At 43.2% G+C, this 23,131-nt stretch overlaps 1 protein-coding gene across 2 annotated transcripts in view; it reads right to left on the bottom strand.

The window, feature by feature from the left end:
- Nucleotides 1–9,974: 9,974 nt before the first annotated feature.
- Nucleotides 9,975–23,131, bottom strand: part of LOC128439165 (protein kinase C-binding protein NELL1) — a 190,411-nt gene continuing 177,254 nt past the window's right edge. For both annotated transcript variants that reach the window (XM_053421910.1, XM_053421911.1), the window contains 5 exons: nucleotides 22,315–22,455; nucleotides 15,686–15,879; nucleotides 12,371–12,547; nucleotides 11,850–12,074; nucleotides 9,975–10,025 (listed from right to left, as the gene is read on the bottom strand). In XM_053421910.1, the coding sequence (XP_053277885.1) occupies nucleotides 9,975–10,025; nucleotides 11,850–12,074; nucleotides 12,371–12,547; nucleotides 15,686–15,879; nucleotides 22,315–22,455 (788 nt within the window). The remainder of the gene's footprint in view (nucleotides 10,026–11,849; nucleotides 12,075–12,370; nucleotides 12,548–15,685; nucleotides 15,880–22,314; nucleotides 22,456–23,131) is intronic.

The raw sequence follows: 23,131 nt of genomic DNA on the forward strand, positions 1-23,131 counted from the left end.
CCCCCCCCCCCCCCCCCCCCCCCCCCCGCTTCTCTTCTTATGAAAATGTGTCTTTTAATTAAGCGGGTCGGTGGGACGCGGCTGTGCTCGCGGCTCGATGCCAGCGATGATAGGCTGGCACAATGAGGATGACGCTTTGTTTTCAGACGTCCTCCCCGTTGTCTCTCAGTCCCACTTTAGGGCATATCAATCCATCTCTGAGTGTGTGTCTGTGTGTGCGTGTGTGTGTGTGTGAGTGTGTGAGAGTGAGTGGGGAGGTGATTATGACGACGGTAGAATTTGGTGCACAGACGGTGTGGTTCCATTTCTACAGCCCATTGTCCTCTATCAGGCACAACAGGATGTTATCAGCTTGTGCCAGGCTCACCCTCCTACAATGCTTCATTACCTGTATATATATTTGTGTGTGTGTCTGTGTGTGTCTGTGTGTGTGTGTCCTCATCCCGCAAACAATGCTTCATTACATGTCTCTCCCATGGCTCCCTTAACATTTCTTATTGTCTCATTATCCAGTGAGAGTCGTCTTATCTGCTCTCGTCATATTTACAGAGCAGACCTTTGCCTTCTCAGACACACACACACACACACACACACACACAGAGACACACACACACAGATACACAGAGACACAGACACACACACACACAGACTGCGGCATAATCCGGATGTCAGTGCTTGTAATGAGAAATCTCTCTTTGTTTAATCAGTTTGTGGGTAGACACACACACACACAGACAGACACACACACACACACATCTAAATGTAAACACAGTAATATCCACAATCTGCATCAGTGATTGACATTTTCTCTTGTGTCTATAATTAAAAAAAGAGGTAAATATTGATTAATTACCTTGTGGTTAATTTAAACGTGGGACACTTGCGACATAAAAACACTTCATATTCAAATAGTTTTTACATTTTTGGACAGAATATCCCTTTATCAATTAGCGTGAACACAGAGGAACGTGATGGCCGACCTGCAGGATGCAGAGCGTCACATGGAATAAGAGCCTGTCATGTTATCATAGGAAGTTTATTGATCGTCCACATCCGGCCCAGTTTCTCTCCTCGGCCCTGATGAAGGATTTCACAGAACATGAATCACAAAAACACAGAAATAGTGGGACACAGGGAGTTGGGGAGCAGGAGAGGGGGATTTATAATTAGAAGAAATTATTCAGTGTTATGTAATCGGCTTTTTAAAAATGTACCTCAAGGAGCTGTGTGTCATGCTGGTGGAACATAGGATTAATGTTTTAAAAGATATTCAATATTCTAACCTGAGCTCTCGACTAGAAAATCCAAACTTTGATTCAGAAACTGGGAATTTAAAGAGCTCTGCATTATAATCTGCATTTATTATTTATCTTCTATGGTGGAAAATAGTCAATGAGTTGTTTTTCAAATGAAACTCTGAGATAAAGTGGGAAATAAATAATAAAAAGTCGACTCAGAGAGATTTCTCTGTAATAACCTGTCTTTCCTCACAGCCCGACTCTGAGCGGATAACGGAGCCTCAGGCTGTCGAACAGCTGATTGTAGACGCATGTTTTTTTAATAAAGGCCGACTGCCTGCTCGATGTATTATGCAGCGTCTCCACACGCAGTGATAAACAGGAACTTTAGACGCCGGCCTATCAGCCCGACGTCTCCTGATATACAAGCTCTTTCCAAGAATTCATTTACGTCAGGTGTTTTATTTTTCTAAACGGGCTCCGGTGTGGACGGCTGTGCCTCGAGGCTCCGCACCGCCTCTCCAATTAAAGTCTGTTTGCCTAATTGATAAATGTTATCACTTAATAAGTTGTGACAGAGAATTAACGGCGCTGGTGAGGCTGTGTGTGTGAAGGTCGCGGTGGACGGCTGATGGTTTAATTGGGTTTTTTACTTTCCTCCAAAGTTGTTTCCAGACGGACACAGGATCCTAAAACCACGCTGATGGCCGAGTCTGGCACTCGCTGCCACTCTAATCAGGATCCGGTCTCCCAAATTACCCGAGACTGGCCCGCTGCCTTTAGATTTACTGTATTACACAGACAAGCCTTCCCTGGATGCTCCTGTACGGTTATATGTTGCACCAGTTATCTGATGTTAGCACAGTCTATGGGTTACTGTGTTATGCAATCCTGCAGCTCCATCAATTTTATGGATTCGCTGCATTATGCCTTTAAGCAAACCTCGGAGACGGGCCGTGAAAAACCGTGTTCAGGCGTCAGAATCTTTCTCACACGTACACGAGCATGTGGACAGACAGGTGAGACGTTCTCAGACATGAAGTCCAAGAGCATGTCCAGACAACTGGGTCCATGCATCTTCTGGACTTTGCCTTAAACACATGAGGAAGGTAGTGGGGGATTGTCCAAGTGTGACACGTTCACGACAAAGTCCGGAACATTCAGGCGACAGAAATGTTGTGTTTTCGTTGGTTCTTATCGCTAAAAGCTCACAAATCTCATTGTGTTTGTGCATAAGGCTCCTCCTTTTAATCCTGAGATATTATTTTATATGTCATCTATATGAATTCTCCAGATATTAAGCTGTCGTACTCTCACGTGGGCTAACTCAGACATTCTCCGGATGTTTTACTATGGGACTGGAAGGTGTAAGTTCAGTGCACGTCTGAAAGCAGGATTACAGTCATTTACTCAGAAAGATCCATTCTTTCTTCTCCGTCCATTCATCCTAATTTCTCCCCTTGTGTGCTAATAATCAACTCTTCACTAAATAACACGTTAGTTAATGCTCATCTCTCGGCTTCGTTTCGATTTCTTTTGCCCCTGGTGGCCATAAGGGAATTAGCGGAGCCTTGTGAGTGCACTAATCACATGTAGAGCAGTTAATGTCTTGGCTGCAGGACACAGTCGAGACCTCTTAACATCAGCCTGGCCGCTGCTTCTCCTTCTGTGAGACCATCGGAACCCATTTGCATTTAAATCTTCACTTCGGCAATTTGCTTTGGCACCGTGTTGTATTTTTTCTTTCGCCTTCACTTTTCATATGAGCTCCATTATCTCCACATTTTCTTTTTTCTGATTTCTCGCTAAGAGCTGGATGAAAAAGGAGCGATAACCCACCGGGTCGCATCCTGTGAGGATTTAAGGCGGGGGAGACAGTCGGCTCAGCACCAGGAGAGCAGAGGGGAAACAGCTTTAGTGGATCTGTCCAAACAAAACAAATCCCAACAACCAGCACCTCTAAAGTTAAGTCTTTATTAGCCCCCCCACTGCTCCCTCTCATCCTTCTCCTTCGTTTCAGGAGCTCCATGAAAAATTCATAGTAAGTGGATAGAGAACAGCCCACTCTTATTTAAACAAAATCATCTGTTGGAGGTTCACTCCACCTCCTTAGATCTGATGCTACACTTTACAGAGAGGATGGTTCCTAAAGGTGGAGCTCTAAAAGGTCTGAGCAGGCAGTTCATTAGCATGCTAGTGCAGGCTCCTGCTCCAGCTGCCTGAACATCAATACATTCCACACCTTCAGCTATGCTAACCAGCCTTTTGCCATTTGGAGAAATACAACACTCCCGCTGCTATGCTCCACATGGTTTCCAATTTTACCCTTTTATAATTTACTTGAACACTAAATAAGATCATTAAATAAGTCGATCTGCGATTGTGTTTTTGCTAATTAGTTTGATTCCCGCTGCTTTAAATTGTAATTTAACGTGTTAGAAAACAATGCATGGATTTCAATCAACGCTAACATTTGCAGAATCGACGAGCAGGACGGGGTCAGCAGGTCGGGTAAACACATTACACACACACACACACACACACACACACGCTCCGTGGCGCTGGGTTAAATAAACACTTAGCTGCTCCAGCTGACCGCGGGTCAATCGCGGCGCTGCGGGGGGGGGGGGGGGGCTTGTCACTGGCTCAGCTGCACTCTTTTTAATTATACACCCATTGATTGGTCAGGATGTCGATAAAGCATTTAAGCAGCTTAATCCGCGCTGTATTAACATGAGCAGCGTGCACATGGTTCGTGTGTTAACTCTCAGCCCGAGGTAGAGCACTTGTATTTGTCGCCTTTTTGCATTTAGAGCGAGCTGCTGCCCCTGGGCTTTCAGGAGGTGTCGATAGAAAGAGGAGAAGTTGATCGATCTGCTGGTGGCAGGAGGAGGAGGAGGAGGAGGAGGAGGAGGAGGAGGAGGAGAAGTTACTTTCTGTTCTGCTGAGCTGATGCCAAAGTGCCATCTCTCCTCTGTTGTTCTAAAACCCACAAATCTATCAGGAGGAGTAAGACGTCTCTCACAGTTAAATTGGAGCTGATCTAAAAAGCAATGTCCGACAGTACGTGGCTCAGTCGGTCCATTCAGTCCCCCCCCCGTCCTGCAGCTGTACAGTAGATGAGAGTTGAGGCCGAGGGAGTCGCTCCATCACTTCTAGGCCGACCTCCGTGGGTCCAGCCTATGAATGGTAAGCACCTCTGGGTGGAGCCGGTCCCGGGCTGAGGGCTGGACCGGGGGGGGGCGGGGGGGCAGAGGACGACTAGTCACTGCGACCGCGTCAAACAGGGTGCGAACTTGTTTTACAGCTCAGTGACAGCAGGTTAATTGACTGAACCCTCCACAGCACAGTTCACTGGAGAGAGAGAGAGAGAGAGAGAGAGAGAGAGAGAGAGAGAGAGAGAGAGAGAGAGAGAGAGAGTTTACAACAACGTCAGCCCGCCCTCGAAGAACCAGTGTTTTTTTTTAAATGCAAAGACAAACTGGTGTCAGGCTGGTCCAGAGCTCCAGTGACTCTGCTGCTGTTACACACAGACACACACACAGGACACACACAGGCCCCGACCCTTCAGGGCTGTCAGAGAGGGAATACTCCTCGTAACTCACCGAGACCGACACCGACAAGATTATGTACACAGTGAGTTTAGTTTTTATTCTGTTCGAAGAAATATCAAGATTTAGTTTGTTTAGAAAATGGCCGTGTGGGATCATGAGAAATATTATTTTGTAGACCTGTCAAATATAAACTGTTTTATTCTGCAGCAATTTTTCTTCTGTACACAACCACAAAATCTGAAACCAGACATGAATACCAGAATATTAACCTTGTCACTGTGTTTTTATCATAACTGACAATGTTTGTGCTTAGTTCAGGAAGATTTGACTAAGGAACCTGGTTTGTATATTTAATATTTGAAAGCAGAGTGGCCTTCGAAAGAAAAATAACATTTGATTTGAAGATAAGAATTTGATCACATGACTATAAGAGCTTAACCCTAACTGTACTTGACATTTCCAGAAGATGTAAGAACAGCTTTCACTCCTGATTCATTCAGATTTCTGTCAGAAGAAGGTTTTTTTTATTTGTGATCATAGTGATTATATCTGTTTACTAACAAAGAAATAAAAAGTGATCTAATCATGGTTGCATATAGTTGAAAGTTCCTGTTTTGAAGACTCACATTTCAGTATTTTTTTTATTTGTTTTTCATGTTTTAATACCAGCTGTGGTTCTGCAGGAAGACATGAAACACTGGATTCCATGTTGTGAACCTCTAAAGGTTGTTTTTTTTTTGCCCACGCGGCGAAGCTTCAGAAGTGTGTCTGTACCTGTGAGCGGCACAGCTCCGCACCATTACGGCATCAAACGCACGCACTTATCTTTACTGTCGCACCGCCTTTCATACAGCTCCTGAGGGGAATGGAGATATTGATAAAAAGAACAAACATGAAAGACTTTCTCCAGCTCTGTATCCGGATGCTGGGATTCATCTCTCAGGCTCAGGCGCTGCTGTCGCTGCTGACGGGTGGAAACCCACCGGTGTGGATATTTGGGCCAAACTGAGATGAGGGAGGGAAAATTGGCTGAAATACACAAAAATGGCTTCAACTGAAATTTAATTATCTGTTAAATTAAATCATTCCCTTAAAAGCGTACTGTTACAGAATGGCGGTTTTATCTTTAAATATTCCCTATGTCTTTTTTAATCCTTTACTTTTGCAGTTACTTTTAAAGGATGGTGTATTCTAGCTTTAAATTAAGTTTAAATTATTATTTATAAGATGTTGTCATCAAACGACAACATCTACGAACCTGGATTGATCTGTCCAAAAATCCAAGAGTCTCCCTACCCTGTCTAGTGCCCCTGAGCAAGGCACCTTACTCCCCCAACATCTGCTCCCCGAGCGCCTGTACGCGGCTGCTCACTGCTCTGTGTGTACTGCACAAGATGGGTCAAAAGCAGAGATTAAATTTCCCTACCTGCATGAGTGTGCCTTTGCATGACTGTGCATGTGTTTGGGATGAATAAATGCATCTTAATCTTAATCTTAATCTTAACCCTTATGACAGAGAAAAGTAATTAAAGCTGGATAATTTACAAAAGTTTACAGCTATTCGTTCTGACAGTAAACTTTAAAATAAATAAATAGAGCACACTTATAGAACCAAATGTATAGAACAATTTAAACTTTACAACAATGTTTTCCCGGGCATTTTTCATCTTCATTGAGAGGAAAATACATGCAAGAGATGGGAAGAGTAAATGTGGGAAGTCCGTTACAGATCTTCATGGTCACTCCAGGAATGACTTTAAATGAAACGCACATCTTTTTATGCATTTTTCCTCAAAATAAAATATTAAATATTAGCAAATACTCGTGGCCCAGTGGTGCATAAGCAAAATATAGATATTGGATGGATGGAAAAACCGCAAACATTCAAGTGAAGCCAAATACTCACAGCAAGTAAAGTAAACAACTAAAATATTTATTAACTGAAGTTTTTTTTTTTTTTGTTTACAGCAAACTCATTATCACGACACAGTCTTCAAGTCAAATGACACTTAACCCTTTGAGTACAATTAAGTTGGCCACTTTGAACCGGAGAGGAAACGATGAACAGACCTGGATGATGGGGGGGGGGGGGCTTTAAAAAGTCAGACATTAAATGAGAAACACGATGGCTTAGCTTTTTTTAGTTTGAACTGAATCGAGAACATTGTCATTTACAACATTGGATTTTTTTTTTTTTTTACTTTACATGTGTACATTGTTCTATTTTGTCTTTTTTGTCTCGTGAGGAGATTTTTCAGTTCAGTTTCAGTGGAGGGGGGGGGGGGGGGGGGGGCAAAAATGGCGTGTGAACAGTCTGTTCCGGCTCCCGTCTGCGTTTTTTTTAATCTTTCCCAGAATCCACCGCTGTTGATGCTGTTCAGCGATTGGACCAGAGATCTGTACATACACACATAAACCTATCAAATCCATCGTGTTGCCCTAAAACGGTGAGGAGACGTTGAACTATGGCAGATTCTAAAAGGGTTAAGGCAAGAATAGAAAAATAAAATAGTAGAAACAATAGAAATGTTGCATCTCTTCTCTCGTCCTCGACCGGCGATGCTCGTGTCCTAAGAAGCTGTGGTGGTGAGAAGTATTCACATGAGTCTAACTGTCTTTACACAACCCTCCAACTTTACACAGTATTTACAGCCAAACAGAGCCTATCCCACCAAAAGAATAGCAGTCCACTAAAATCAACACGTTATCCATGAACACAATGATAATTAAAAAACTGTATAATTTTATCGGTATGTAAAAACATTTACACACAGACTTGCAAAGTGTTTTTTTTTTACAGTCGTCGTATTTCATATCAAATCAAACGGCAGAGCAATCTGAAAACCTCCGTGGTCGTTTCTGTACAAATGTCCGCCCTTCGATTGCCGTGTCAAACGTTTATGGGTACAGAAAGCATTTACAGCACTTTTTTTGTGGGTCAGGTGTGTGTCTGTGTGTGTGTGTGTGTGTGGTGTTGTGATAATGGAGGGGGGTGCAGACGCTCAGACGAGACACAAACAGAAAAATCAAAGACAGCTGAGGGATCATCGCACCTCGCTGTCGAACACCCTGCAGCACGTCGCACAACCGTTCGTTGAAATGACCACAATGCTCTCACAGGGCGCTCTGTGGTGAAAGGGCTCGACAATAAGTGTCGGTGCTGCTTCTGTGAAGGATCAGAGAGACGGATGGAGGGTGAGGAGGAAGGGAAAAGAACGGAGACGTTTACTTTTAACTCGAAAGTCTTCCCTGACGCCTGCTCCAAAACAAAAATGCTGTTTTCTTTCCACTTTTTAAACGGTTTGTTGTATTGCTCTCATGTTACCGATGAAGATGAGGTGTACTGCGCCTCTACTGGAACAAATCATATCACAGGAAAATGAACTTGATTACACATGCGTCTGTAGTCGTGGTTCTTTGTTGTGCATATGTTATGCATTTAGGAAATCCCCACAAGGATCGAAGCACAGACTTTTATTTTGAAAAATACGCAGATCGCCACTTCCGCTGTTCTGTTTGTTATGTTTCTTAACTTCTGTGGAAAATCTCGTTAGTATCTTCTTTTATAGTTGTTAGCAGGACTTTTATTTTGTAAACCTCTTTGCTTTGGACTTCCCTTGGGGAAGGTTGAGCCTTTTATTTGCTATGTATGCTTCTGCCTTCACTTCCTGCCTTCGGATGGATGTTGTCACGACAGAAATGCATTGTGGGATTGCACATGACAAAGATGGTGATTACGTTAACGTCAAGCTCAAAGTGTTGCTTTGTCTGTTTGTTGTGTGCAGGAGTTAACGTTGTAACTTCAATGCTACGTCTGTTGATCGTGTTTGTAGATTTAACGAAACAAATTTTGAATATCAGGTCATTTCTCCATAGCTACTTTTCAAAGTGTGTGCTCAAGGCCGTGATAGATATTCTCTCTGTGTTCTCTCACTCAAGGTGATAACGACACTTGAGAGAAACTCGAGTGCTCTGGAGAGGAGCTCTCACAGAGCGGTGGGCGGTGTGGGGGGGGGGGGACAGGGCAGCAGCTTGTGAACCTCAGCAGGAGAAGCATCACACTCTCCTGCCTTAATAAGCCGCAGCGTCTGTAAACACATCCGACACTTGGTGACCTCCTGGCATTTAAACCCAGGCCTGTCTGACTCGGCTTTAATTATCCACATTCTCCCATATCACCGGGAAAATGGTAAATTCTCCTCGTTTTCTCACACAAGACGAGATGGATTCTTTCAGCAGATCAGAGGAGGTGAGATGTCGCTTGAGGTAACGTAGAGCGGCTGGGACTCTTCGGCAGAACTCAAAGTCGTCTTTGTGTTGTAAGAACTTTTAAAAAGCTTCGTTATTATGACAAATCCAGAAAGATGGACGTGATAGGACGAAGTATTTAAACAGTACCAAACGAGAAGTTAAGCTCTGTTTATTCCTCTAAAACCTTTCAAAACAAAAATAATAATACAGATGCACTGGAAAGGAAAGATTTAGTTAATTTTTTTTTAAAGAACGTCGTAGCTCTGGCTCCTTAAAGACGACTCAAATCCCAGGGTCATGATTATTACCGGTAAAATATGAAAAACATGACTGAAATGTGTCAGAGGCTGGAAATTAAACCCACATCGTCAGTGCTGCAGGTAACTTGCTTTACCTTCGCACTAATATTGCCTTATTGTTCATAAGCACAGCAATTAATGTTCGCTAACAACTTCATATTGGTGAAAATATAAAAAAGAAAGTAGTACAACAATTCTTGATCTGCCCCTTTGTTCAGATCCAACATTGAATAAATTGACTCGTGAAAACTTTGCGTAATCTCTTGATTTTGTTTTCATGTTGGAGACATGTATTGAAATGGAAAAAAAACACACAAAGACACACAAACACCACAGTGACGATGTGAGAGCAACCTGGCTTCAGTCTTCTCCTGAGCCTTGCACACACACACAGACACACACACATGGACACACACAGCTTGTTGAGGTGTACAGAATCACAGCCTCCGAGTCCCCAGTTCGTCCAGTGTGTGTTTGTATCTTCTGTGCTCACACCGGCATGCACGTGTGTGTGCGTGAGTCTGTCTTATGAATCTGAGGGGCGAGTCGTCAGATGGAGGAGGGGGGGGGGGGGGGTGTGGCAGTCCCGTAGTGAGAGGAGGAGGAGGAGGAGGAGGAGGAGGAAGAAAGATTCAGTTGTTCTGAAGGCAGTCCAGATCCACCGAGCAGCAGACGTTCCCGTTCTGAGCAGCGAAGCAAGAAGAGACAGGAGAGAAGTGAAATGAAGTTAGATTCACATGTGAAGAATGTTACGTTTCAGAGCCTAAAACACAGGAGTCAGTTTACACACATTACACAACACACTGTGTAGTGCCATGATATCTGAGAGCTTGTGGTCATGTCCGGCCTCCTGCTAAACAATCCTCTTCCGTATTCTTCACATATGAAACTGTCCGACCCAATTTTTCTAGATTTCCCTAGATCCAAAAGCCAGATTCCTCTTCTTCAAAACTTTTTTTGAAATAAAAACATTCGAGTGACACGTTTGATTGACATGTTCCCTCATCACCAGGAACATCCTCGGCACAGTTCAGTTTAAGTCCTGCTGTGAACACACACTGGCCCAAATATTAATCTGCTGCTGAATAAATAACATAAATTTCCTGTTGATTCATGTTCGACTGATGTTTACTGAAAACCTGCAGTTGCTCCTGACTTCAGGACAATGTTGAGCCTTGTTTTCAAATGAAACTACAGATCTGTGACCTGTTTGTGGAGCTTTACATATTCAATAGGAATGATTTGGTTGAATCGGGCTTCGGGCTGAGTTCCACTGGCAGCAGATCACATTCTGCTAAACGTGTGGAGATGATCTGAGTGATGGTGACGTGTTCCCGACAAGTTGATCTGCATATTTAGATCTTTTTAAGAAAACCAAACATCTCTTACATCATCTGTGACAGTCAGATGTTTGTGTGTTTGTGTCAGACGAGCACGACTCTTCATATCCTCCAGCTCCCATTAGCTTCCCATTACCACCTCCAACAACACGCTGCATTACCGACAGCTCGGAGAGACGATTAAACATGCTGAGGAATTTAAAACAGACGTAAACATGAACTGGATCTGCAACTGCTTGAGAGTTTTATATCAGAAACTACAGGGGGCTAGTTCCGGAGATGAACGATGGACTGTAAACGCTGCCATCTTGTGTCTATGCCCTCATTTAGCATCAGAATCTGAGGTCCTGCTGATACAAGCACTCAACCGATCACCAGTAAGGCTCAGCTGTCAATCAAGATGTTTGACCCTCCTTTCTTATAAACTAATTAAAACCAACTTATCAGAAACATGAACACTTAACCCCTTGTAGACGAATGTCGCAAATTTGCCTCAAAGCTGAGGTGACGATTGTGCCTGATGATGCAAATACTACACATACCAAGGAAAGTATCGGAAGCACTCTGCCGCCATCTAGTGTTCGGAGTGGAAAATACATACTAGCCCCTTCGGACTGTGCAGCAAAGTTATTTTGAGGTATTAAGCTGTATTTGAAATACTCTTATGATGGAACAGCAATGATTGTACAGAAAACAAATGTTGTTATTCAATTTCAAGCAAAAGCAGCATCAATATAATAATATACATACCACAATTTGTTAAATTAAGGTTATGCCCCATTATGCCTAATGTCGTTAATTTGCCTCATACCTAAATTTATATCTATTGTATATGCTATATTGAAATTAACAATCTCCAATTAATTTAGCATCTGTATGAGAGGCCAAAAACACCAATAATAATTTTTTTATATAATTGGAAATTAATTCAGGCAATAAGGGGTTAAGAAATACCTAAGAAAAACGACCTAAAGTAAAACAAACCATAAATTATTTTTGACTTTTCATTGGTCCCATCCACTAACATGGAGGAGAACTGATTTATCATTTATATGTCTTCTATTAATCATGTTAAATTCTTTTGATTGAGCACTAAATGACCCAAACAAAGTGTTTACATCAAAACTGAATCAATCCTCCGCTCTGGCTGCTGTTGCCTCGGCCTACCTTGCACTGGCAGGTGGTGCAGGGGGAGTTGGGCATGTGCCACGTGTCCCCGCTGAGGCGGGGGACGCCGGCCGGGTCCTGGCACGTCTGCCGGATGTCGTAGGACAGGTTGTCGGCCAGGCAGGGGTCGGTGACGCAGCGCGGGCAACACTCGCCCTCCGCCACCGCCGTGTACTCGCACATCAGCACGGGGCAGACCAGAGACCAGCAGTCCACCTCCCCCTCCTGCACAGGCACAGAGAAACAGAGTGAGAGCTGCAGGAGATGTTACCTGAGGTGTGGGCCAGCTGATCCGGGGTCTGCAGTTCTGAACTCACACACTGATTTGTTGCCACGTCTCTAATTAGAGAGGGTGGTAATTATCTGAGCACTCCTCACACACAGCCGAGCAGCAAAGCTCTGAGCTGCTGTTTGTTTTCCTTCACGTCAGCCGCTCCTCTAACAACACTCTAGGATTTCAACTGAAGGTCAGAATTTGATTTGTGCTTTGTTTGAACCTGTGTGTGTTTGTGTGCACACACCATGCAGCGGCACTGCTGGCAGCCGTACATCCAGGACGCCCCGCTGCGGTACAGTGAGCGGCCGCTCTGGTCCAGACACTGACTGCTGGGCCGGTTGTCACAGCTGGGACAGCAGAACAGGTCCTCGTCCGCGTCGCTGCAGTCGCAGGGTCTCCGTCTGCAGTACGTCTGCCCGTCCTGCAACACAGAGGAGCAGAGGTCAGGGAGCAGAGGTCAGGGAGCAGAGGTCAGGGAGCAGGTCAGGGAGCAGAGGTCAGAGAGCAAAGGTCAGGGAGCAGAGGTCAGGGAGCAGAAGTCAGGGAGCAGAGGTCAGAGAGCAAAGGTCAGGGAGCAGAAGTCAGGGAGCAGAGGTCAGGGAGCACAGTCAGGTCACGTGTGGCACTGACACTCTCATTGAGTCTTAAAAAGTTCAAAACTTAAAACTCCTACAGCAGTGAATCCTTCCCGTTAGTGTAACTGTCATGTCCGATGTTGAAGGCTGCACTTGAACACACCGTAAAGGTCAACAGGCTAAACTGACTGCAAGAGAGGAAATATTAAATATTCTGTTCCTCATCCAAATACACCTCAAGAAATAAAATATAGATCAAACTAGCCCAGCTGGTTTCTCTGTATGTTTGCTACTTCATGCTCAGAGTAAGAATTGTATATCACACCTGCCTTATTAACCTGTGGTTTCTAATTTGGTTATGAAAAGTTGAGAGTTGAGAAGAAAATGGGCTAAATAAATACAATTGTTCCCTAATGTCCGGCAATTTGTCTCCAAGTCTTTTCAACTTAAAACGTACAATTCTGGACAAAACACTAAATATAATTTTTTTAAATAATCTAATAAACCAAAAAGCAGAATATCAGGATTTTAAAGATCTGAGATGTGATCAGGGTGAACATCTCGAGCCTCGAACCCAAGCTGTTCACACTCCTGCATGTTGAGGCCAGAGAACAACTCTCAACTCTCCAACCTCCATTTCTTCTAACCGCAGATTATTGGAGCTATGAATGAAATGTGTCGAGACATTTTTTGAATCCATGCTGGAATTCAGCGTCTGAAGTCTCGGTGACTTTTCTCTCCCCGTGTCCCTGGCTCTCCGTCTGTACCTGGAGAAGAACTTTATGGTGCATATTACTCAGCCCAGGCAGCCCTGTCTGGCCCGGGGACCGCGCTGTAATGGAGATGTAAAAACGTTACATAAAATGGCTGTTAGAAAATGTATGGGGGCCATAAAACCATTCTGCATCCCATTAAAAGGGCAATTCAGAGCCAATTTTTTTATCGATGCATATTGTCCTGCTACAGTAACCGCGAAGTCCCGGGGCGCCGATAACCACGGCCTTGGTCTTTACAGCTCCGGCCCTGGACTCACTGGGACATTACTGCCAGTTGCAGCCGCGCTGGCAGGATGTACGATGACAGACGGTTTGTTTTAACGACCGAAGTAAGAACAGATCTGAACGCCAAGGCTGCACGGTTGTGTTTTCAAAAACGACATCAATACGGCGGTTTTACGGCAACTGTGAGGACGTATTATTATTATTATTATTATTATTCAATGTGACTGGTTTTCAGCATGGAATTTGGAGGAAGTGTTCTGTAAAAGATGTTTTTTTTTTCCTAAAAGTAATTTGTTTCAGAGCCTTTTGTTACGTTTGGTACAAAAGGTCAAATCTTATCTGACACATGACAAAAAAAAATTGTTCATCAGCTTTAATTATGTTAATTGGCAACACACAAATGAACAAGAGCAGCAGAGAGTTGAGTGAATGTCCAGAAATATGAACAGTCCCTTTATGAAACTATATTTAAAGTCATTAGATTTGCATTTTTATGTGGATCTGCACCAAATTTCACAGTCGTAAAGACCCATGAATAATCCAAAAGGAAATTCCTTGATCTGCACCAGAATTCAACTCCGTCTTTCTTGACCCATAATGCATCTTTCCACAAAATGTCAATGAAATCCGATTGGTAGTTTTTCTGATGAAAGCATCCTACTTGGCAGAAGTAATCAAGTTTTCTCAAATTAAGGATATCATTTATATTCTTCTAACTTTCTTACTTTAAGTTGTGTGTTACAAATTTAAACAATTTGCTTAATTCAGTCTATTTAACTAAATTATCTCTTTTCAATATTCTGATCATGAATATCTTTCGTGAAACCTGAATAAGAATCGATTTAAACTCTCCAGCCTCGTCTGTAGAATTCCTTTAAATGTGTGTATGTGTCATTTAAACTTCTGCCATTTAAAGAAATAATTGTTCTTCTTTCAATGAAAAGCTGCCGTGCTCCTCTGTAAAGGTCTTTCATCACCAAACCAGCAGGTTGGCAACAATCCACACAGTCTCCAGACGTTACCACTGAGAAATGTAAAGGTTAAAGTCATTTGGACATTTTTTTAAGCGTCAAACTAAAATGTCATATCTCATGTTAATTGTATTTACTGTGCTAAACTCATTCTATTCAATATCACCCTCTGTGTCTGTTTCTCGCCTTCGAAACAGACAGATCTGTTCAACATCACAGACACAACTCACCGCCTCGGCCTGAGTCCTGAGCACAGACACAAGTCAGTGAACTGCCACAAATATTTGCAAGACTAATGGCTAATAGTCTAATAACAAACAGATATATTATATGAAATATATGTGATAATAAATAGGAGAACTGAGGTGTGTGTCCCTAACGAGTCAACACTTATTTATTCTCTGGGGAACGGCTGATATTTTGTGTTTGGTTGAAAAAATATTCACAGTGATGTCAGCAACATCCCCCCCCCCCCCCCCCACAGTCAATTATGTGTGTGTGTGTGTGTGTGTGTGTGTGTGTGTGTGTGTCATAATAGTGAGGATATGGAAAGCTGTACAATTAACCTGGCTTCTTACTGCTAATGGGTTTTCTAGAATATAAAATGCATTTCATATTCCATAAAGCAAAAAATAATGTGAACTGATGGAATTTCAGACTTCTCTCCCTCCTACTTGTTCCTATCATAGGAAGCGATTGAGTATCAGACGGTTTGGAGACGTGAGGTGGACAATTTATCTGAATTTGTCTCTGTTGCAGAAAAAAACATCTCTGCATATGTATGCCGCACATTTTCTTTTCATACACACATCAGAGACTGTAAATAAAGATGGACGACACATCTCCAAAAAATATCCTCGATCAAAACGCTGCCACCTTGTGCCTTTGACCTGTCGTCCATCTTTATAAACGATCTATGATACTTGACATACGTGTTTCTCTGCTCTACATAATCAGCTGAGCTACAGGACCTGTGATATATTCTGTGTATGACCCGTTTCCTCCTCTGTACCTTGCAGGAGCAGATGGCGCAGCGGTCGAAGCTGGGTTTCCAGTCTTCTCCGTTGCGTCTGATTCCCTCGTCCTGTGGACAGTCGCCGCTGCAGCCCGGCCCGGACGTGCACACACAGTCGTATCCTCCCGGGAGGTTCACACACACACTGTCGTTCCAGCAGGTGTGTGTCTGCAGACTGCACTCGTCCACGTCTGGGAGACAAAGAGCAAGTTACTGCTGATTAGTCCTTTGTATGAGGAGGGAAACTGGGTGTTTCCCAGTCCTGTCGGTCTGGAAGCAGGAGGGTCAACACAACAGCAAACAAGCAAACAAGCAAACAAGCAAACACTTAGTTTACTTCAATAGTTTGGAAAATACAAAACATGTTTGCCTCTCAAATTTCTGAGACACAATACACGACACAGCCTGAGAATTAAACCTTAACACTTTTGGTCTCAATTTAAATTGTTATTTCGTCTATTTTACACAATAATTTCATTGAATTTCACATGTGAGACAGAGCATTTTACTTTTTACTTTACTTTTTATATCTTTTTATATCTTTTTTATTTTACATATTGTTTTCTTCTTATGTGTAGTAGCCTACTTGTGTTTTTATGTTTTATGTTCATTGTATGCATCTATATACCAAAGCAAGTTCCAGGTAGGTCTAAACCTACTTGGCAATAAATACATTCTGATTCTGATTCTTAAACAGCCATCAGCAGAATATTCATATATTTCTACTATATAAATATTTATCATTTAGACGAATATCTTGTGATAAAACTTTATTTTGTGATATTAATAAACGTGTATTTTTACCGGACACATTCTCTCAGCTCTGAAAAACCATCTACACAACAGACGTCCTCTGCCCTGCTTCCGTTTCATTGCGACAACTCAACACAACATCAACATTTACTGCAACACAATCTATTTGTGTGATGTTTACAGTTTTTTAACGATTGTCATCTTATTTGATTTTAGAGCCGTGTGCACAGAGAGAATTGATTTGCTCAGCCCCTCCTTCTTCCTCCCTCTCTCTCTTTTATCTGTCTCTCTCTCTTACACACACACAGACACACACCAACACACACTCTGTCACAGTCTGACTGGCAGCAGAATTGTGTGCCTGACATAGAAAGTGAGCCACAGTGTTTGTATACGACTGTTTATTGCGATTGTTATCATAAATATAACTGCGTTGAATATGAACATGAATCCAGATGAATATCGTGTCTCAGTTCAAGTTAAAGCTCCAACTCTGAAACAACATGCAACATGAAAAACAACCGAGAAGGAATCTGCTGAGTCAGCGTCTTTCTCTCTGAGCTCGTCTCTATCAGCTCAGCTCAGGGAACCAGGTGGAACCGGTTCTGTCTCTACCTGTTCATCACATCCAGACGTTTAACTCTTTTTCATCCTGCACCACGATGTGAGCTGTTCACAGAGAGAAAAGACCAAAGTCCAGGTTTCCACAGCAGCTCCTCTCTCTCCTGCCGGCAGACATCCATCACTCCCACGCCAGGAGAGCAGCGAGCCGGGCCAACGAGTAAACCCACCAAAACTAAATCATACAAATAAATAAACTGGAATTCATGTTTTTGTTTGTTTAACTCCGGCTGTGCTTTCACGCTGAGAGCGACTCGGTTCGACAAATCTACTTTACACACAGTCGGCTCTGGGAAGCTTCATCTCCACGTCTCCCTGTCTGTCGTCCTGTTACTGAACATTCATTATCAAATGTATGTTTATTCTACTAATTTGAATTAGAATATGAATACATGCTGATACTGATAGAAGGGAGTAACATTTTCAAATTCAGATATATCAGCTGGTGACCATTCAAAACACTTTCCAGTACAGTTCTGCTTTTTAATCCATTTACACAGTGCAGGACTTTGTCTATCACACATCACTCACTCTCTTGCCGGTGGTGACGGGCGACTTTGGGGATTCAGTATCTTGCCCAAGGGCACTTCAACATGCAGAATGAGAGAAGCGGGAATCAAACCGCAATCCTTCAGGCTAGTGGACGACCCGCTCTTCATCCTGAGCCACAGGAACCGTTATCAAGATCTCATGACGACGGAATGTTGTTCGATATTTTCACAATTTAACCATAAACATCAACAATAGATAAAAAGTCCAAAACTAAAAAAGGGTATATGTAGAACTTGAATTAATATAAATGTAAATGCATCTTTTTTTTTTTTACAGTTTTTACTCTTTAAAATACAGTAAAAGTTTACATATCAGAGTTTTGATGAATGACGACACTGAAGGATCTTTTTGGCCAATTTTCCATCGCTCTACCGATTTGGTTCTTTCTCTTACAAACTGTTTCCAGCCTCTGATCTGAACCGTCCTGCTCTGAGTGGACATGAGCTCGGTGCCTCGGCCACAGCAGACACAACAACAACACACTGTGACACACACTCTCTATAATTGGTTCCAGTATCAAGTTTGCAGGATTCAGCGAGAGGTAAACAGCTTTTATTGTGCCTGGGAAAGACTATTTGCATACACTGAATGAAATCCCCATCATCCAGTCAGACCCACTGTTCCTCCGCTGGTGAGGGATTAATGCTCTTCATGCTGCGCTCACCAAGCTGCTGCTGCTCTATAGAACTCGTTACACAACTTTCCCTCACACCTACACGCGCGGGTACAAATATGAAAGCGAGCTAATCCTGCAGTGCATGTACACGACAAACGCGTTTCTTTGTGTGTGCACGGAAACATACACACAGTACACACACACGGAACCAAACAAATAAATCCCTCTGACAGATGTTGGTAATTAGAAGGCGGCAGAAAGCTCAGTATTTGAGAATTGAAATGATGTTTCCCCGGCTTGTCTGCAGGCGGCACATATGGAAAGGTCATGTACATCTCGGGGAGGGAGGGAGGGAGGGAGGGAGGGAGGGAGGGAGGGATGGATGATGCACTCACTGTGTCGTGCTGGGAGACACTGGGAGTTTATGGTGTATTATCCTCATCTTTGTGCACAGTCTGTTTATTAAAGCCACCTGTCCCCCCCCCCCCCCCCGCCTGAGGCACGAGGCATAATAAACATGAATTCAGACGCAGCGCGTGCAGCAATAAAGAAGCAAAGAGGCAGATGTTTGCAGCTGCTCCGGTTCTTCAACACAACAATCTGCAATGGAGCACAACACAACAGAATAGAGTCGCATGGATTGCAATGCAGCAAGACAGAACTTAGGAAATATTAAAATCCAACATGAGCAAACAGAGTAACCACAATTATTATGATGTAACACAACGGACTGTAAGAAAATGAACGTGTTGTGTTGATGCACAACAACAAATCGAACACAGCACCGTGTTCACATGAGTTTCTATAAATGCCTTCCTACTTAAAATGGGGCTCGAGACTCAAGTATCCTTCATCCTCTCTTTTTACAAAACCACCAATAAACTGGTAAATCTGGTTGATGGTGTGGTCCCAGCTAGTGAAGAGGGCTTTGCAACACAAATGAAAAGCATTGGAGGGGTGAGGCGCACCTTGCACATGCATTGTATTCTCCCTAATACGACAATAATAACTTTTCTATACTGTAATAAGGATATTTGACAATGATTGAGAATTTGAACGTTTACTGTGAAGCTATTTGACTGTTAATCAAGACAAGAAAAGCTCTTTATAAACACAGATTGGTTTAATCTAAATACTATATCACTACACATATACACACACACACACACAAGTACACACACAGAGAAAGGGATGAGAACAAAACACACAATAATGCATCAAGCCTCAATAACATGTATTTGTTGTGTCCAGGCTTCTCACTGCTTCAACTCATTTCAGAACCTGACCCGAGCACCAAACCTCTTCCTGTGACAGATGTGATTATAAACACAATCACCGGTTTCCAGTTCACACACACACACACACACACCTTCATCCGCTCCTGTCTCACTAATTCTCATCCCTCGTTCCCTCGGACGCCTCCTGCTCCACCAACACACAGCTGTGGGTTTAAAAAGCTGAAACTCTGAGTCGGGAGTTTTATAACAAAATGCAGCTTTTCCCGTTTTATTTGAGTCGTGACAGATGTCGTGGAGAAGAAGAAGAAGAAGAAGAAGAAGAAGAAGAAGAAGAAGAAGAAGAAGAAGAAGAAGAAGAAGAAGAAGAAGATGAAGAAGAAAAAAGAAGAAGAAGAACTCCTGTTAAACTGTCATTCGTGCTTATTTCCCACGTTGGCTTCCAGCCTAATGCTGCACAGAGCGAGGAGGGAGGGGGGGGGGGGGCAGACACACTATCACCGCTACGTGCACTTGTCTGGTTAAAGAGCTGAACTACACAACAACACACACTATGATACACACTGTTAGGAAAGTAATATTTGGAATAAATGGGAATAAATCCATCCATGTGTCATATGCACATTGTCAATTAACACATGGAAATGATGAAACAGAGAAACAAGGAGCAGGAACATTGTTAAAAAGGCTTTTACACTTACACAATGAAACACGTGACTTTAACATCTCACAGGAATCTAATGTGTTTTCCTCTGTGGGGGAGAAACTATGAATTTAAAAGAAAGGAAATGGCTGACCACAGCAGAGAAGTGGCTCAGGCTCGATTCTGGACCGTGACTCTGGAGACGATTGTAGTCGATTACACTTCCTGTCACTGGAAGCTGACCACAGCTCCCACCATCAACAGGAGTGAGCTACACACTGTTCATAGCCAGGAGCGCAGATTTAGACTTTACACCCGGCAGAGAGCTGTTTCTGATCTTTCATTCCCACTCCACTAAACGTCTGTTCTGGCTATAAAGCTGCTTTCAGACATGAGGTGAACTACGGACATTCTCCTGATGTGATCCAGAGGCGCTGGACGTGGGAAAGAAAAGCATAGAGCGGCTTCAGAGTCCGCCCCCCCCCCCTGATCGGTTGAGGGATATTTATTTATTCTGAGCTCCTGCTCTCGTGTCGGCAGAAAGTTATGAGCCGTTAAATAATATAGATTTCTGTCATTTTGGTTGTTATCTCACTGATGTTTGTTGACGTGCTGAGTTTGATTTTAATTGATGCTATAAAAACATCCTGATTGGTGAAATCTTGATACTATGGCAGAATTCTACGATCACTACTGGCACAGACTCTGGCGTTTAATGACTTACACGATATTTTAGCTTCATTTTTTTTGTCGAGAGGGAAGAAGAGGATTTATAGAATGTGTTTGTGACTGGAAACATGCACTACAGCCTCTTAAAACCACCGGCATGGCAAAACTCTCACAGGTCACGTAATTGGTATTTTAACAATATTCCAAATGACTATATTTCAGGTCATATCTTCATGTTACTGATTAAACAGTCGATATTTGGTATAAACGTCTTTTGAAATCAGCGGCTACTTGCTCTTTCTGTCCTGAACAAGTTAAAGATGTATCAGGACACAACAGGATCCTCATTTTCAAACTCTCTCCCATTTAAATTAAGTTCAATAAATAAAGGATTCATGTGTGAAACCTTCATCAGGACCTTGTCTATGACTTCAGTGAATTCAATCAGGAGCCGATTCAGGGTGACAAGTGGAACAACAGCAGATTTCTCAAAGAGCTCAGATCAGATCACAAAAGGCTCATCACACTATTTAAAACGAGATCATTTGGTAAGAGCCAGACGAGGTTGAAGTCGACTCCATCTTTTCACTTCCTCCTGAAACTTTCATCTGACAGCAGCAGAACACACGTCTGACTGTGGGAGTGACAGTCGCTGCAGAAACTGATTTCTTTCATAAGATGATGTAAAATCAGAGCAGTGGAAAACACATGATCTGTTTAAAACTTGGTTGCGTGAATCTGTTAATGTGTAATAGCACATTAACAGATTCAAGCAGTAGCACATTAAAAGAATTATGGAAATGTAATATCTGTTGGAAATTAAATATGCAGTCCACAGGTGCATCTAAAAATGTTCCATCAGTTTTTCTCATCATATTTAAAAAGTGAACATTTAATAAATCTCATTAAACGTAAGAGTTTTTTTTTTTATTTGGACATTTCCGTATTGTAAACAACTTTTTTTGATCGATCTTTGGAAATATTTGCAGCTTTTCCACGATATATAAAATTGTTGAAGTGCACCTGATAGGTAGTTTGTTTTTAATTGGTTAATTGATGCTATAATTACATTAAAACATGATTTATTCAGCTGCTCGTTAATGTAGAAACTCTGGTTCTACATCCTGTCACCAGAACCAGATCCTAGAGCCTGAATCCAGTAGGTTTTCATATCAGCTCTCTCTTTCTTCATCAACCCTTCTGACATAAGAAACACACACTGTGCGTGTTTTTGTGCGGACGGAGAAGACGCTCGAACACACACATGCACCCACCCGGTCCACCTACTAGACTCTCTAACAGTATAAACGAGGCAAATGGAGGTGATGGAGTGAAAACTGAGGAAGGCCCTGAAAAGAGAAGTGAAAGAACGAGCCAGGGAATGACAGCCTTCTCAACTCCTGAGTAATCGGACGGAGAGGGAGAAAGAGAGGGAGGAGGAGGAGGAGAGAGCAGAGCAGCCCCGGAGGCCGAGGTGTGTTTCTCAGGCAGCGTGAAGGATGATTTCAGTTTTCAGGGTGTGTTTATATATTCTCACCGATGCAGGAGCTTCCATCGAGCAGGTAGGAGCCATTGTCGTGAAAACCACTTCTGCATTCACAGTGGTACCAGCCGGGCAGGTTGACACAGCGGGAGTGGTTGTGGCACTCGATCAGCCGCTCGGCACACTCATCGATATCTGGGAACAACAAACAGCAGCGTCAGGATCAGTCGGCATCATTCAAACCAGAAATCACACACCTGAGACTTTCAGCTCAGTCCTGTGATGTGGTTCTTGTTCTTTCCTCCTTTGATCTGTGCTGGTCACCGCGGCCGGACGTCCAGCCAATCAGAGCGGGGGGTCAGCGGCACGTCGGCCACAGCGGGGGGGGGGGGTGGGGGGGGGGGTTCTGACTCCCGCTCACTCTACTCGCTTTGTCTAAGGTCTTTTGCTCGCTCTGCATCTCTCTCATCCATTATGTATGGTGCGAGCTCTGCACCTCTCTCTCTCTCTCTCTCTCTCTCTCTCTCATCTGCAGCTCCCTCACATCTGGAACACACACACAACACACACACACACACACACAACACACACACCTCCTCCTGTGATGGGTGAAGCGTGACCTTCAGTCTGACCTCCAGTCACCTGTGCACCACATGCAAAGCGCAGCAAACAGGGGGGGGAGGAGGAGGAGGAGGAGGAGGAGGAGGTGTGGTCCTGCTAATTAACTGTCACGTGTGCACGTCTGTGCTGCGGGGGGGGGGGGCAATCACAGCAAATAGTCGGGAGGAAAAGTGCAGCCGCCGTTTACAGCTTGATCAGCAGGCGGTTTCTACTTTATGTTCCATTAGTGGGTTTTTTCCACGGGCGAAAA

This window comes from Pleuronectes platessa, chromosome 1 (assembly GCF_947347685.1).
Source record: "Pleuronectes platessa chromosome 1, fPlePla1.1, whole genome shotgun sequence".
Classification (NCBI taxonomy): domain Eukaryota; kingdom Metazoa; phylum Chordata; class Actinopteri; order Pleuronectiformes; family Pleuronectidae; genus Pleuronectes; species Pleuronectes platessa.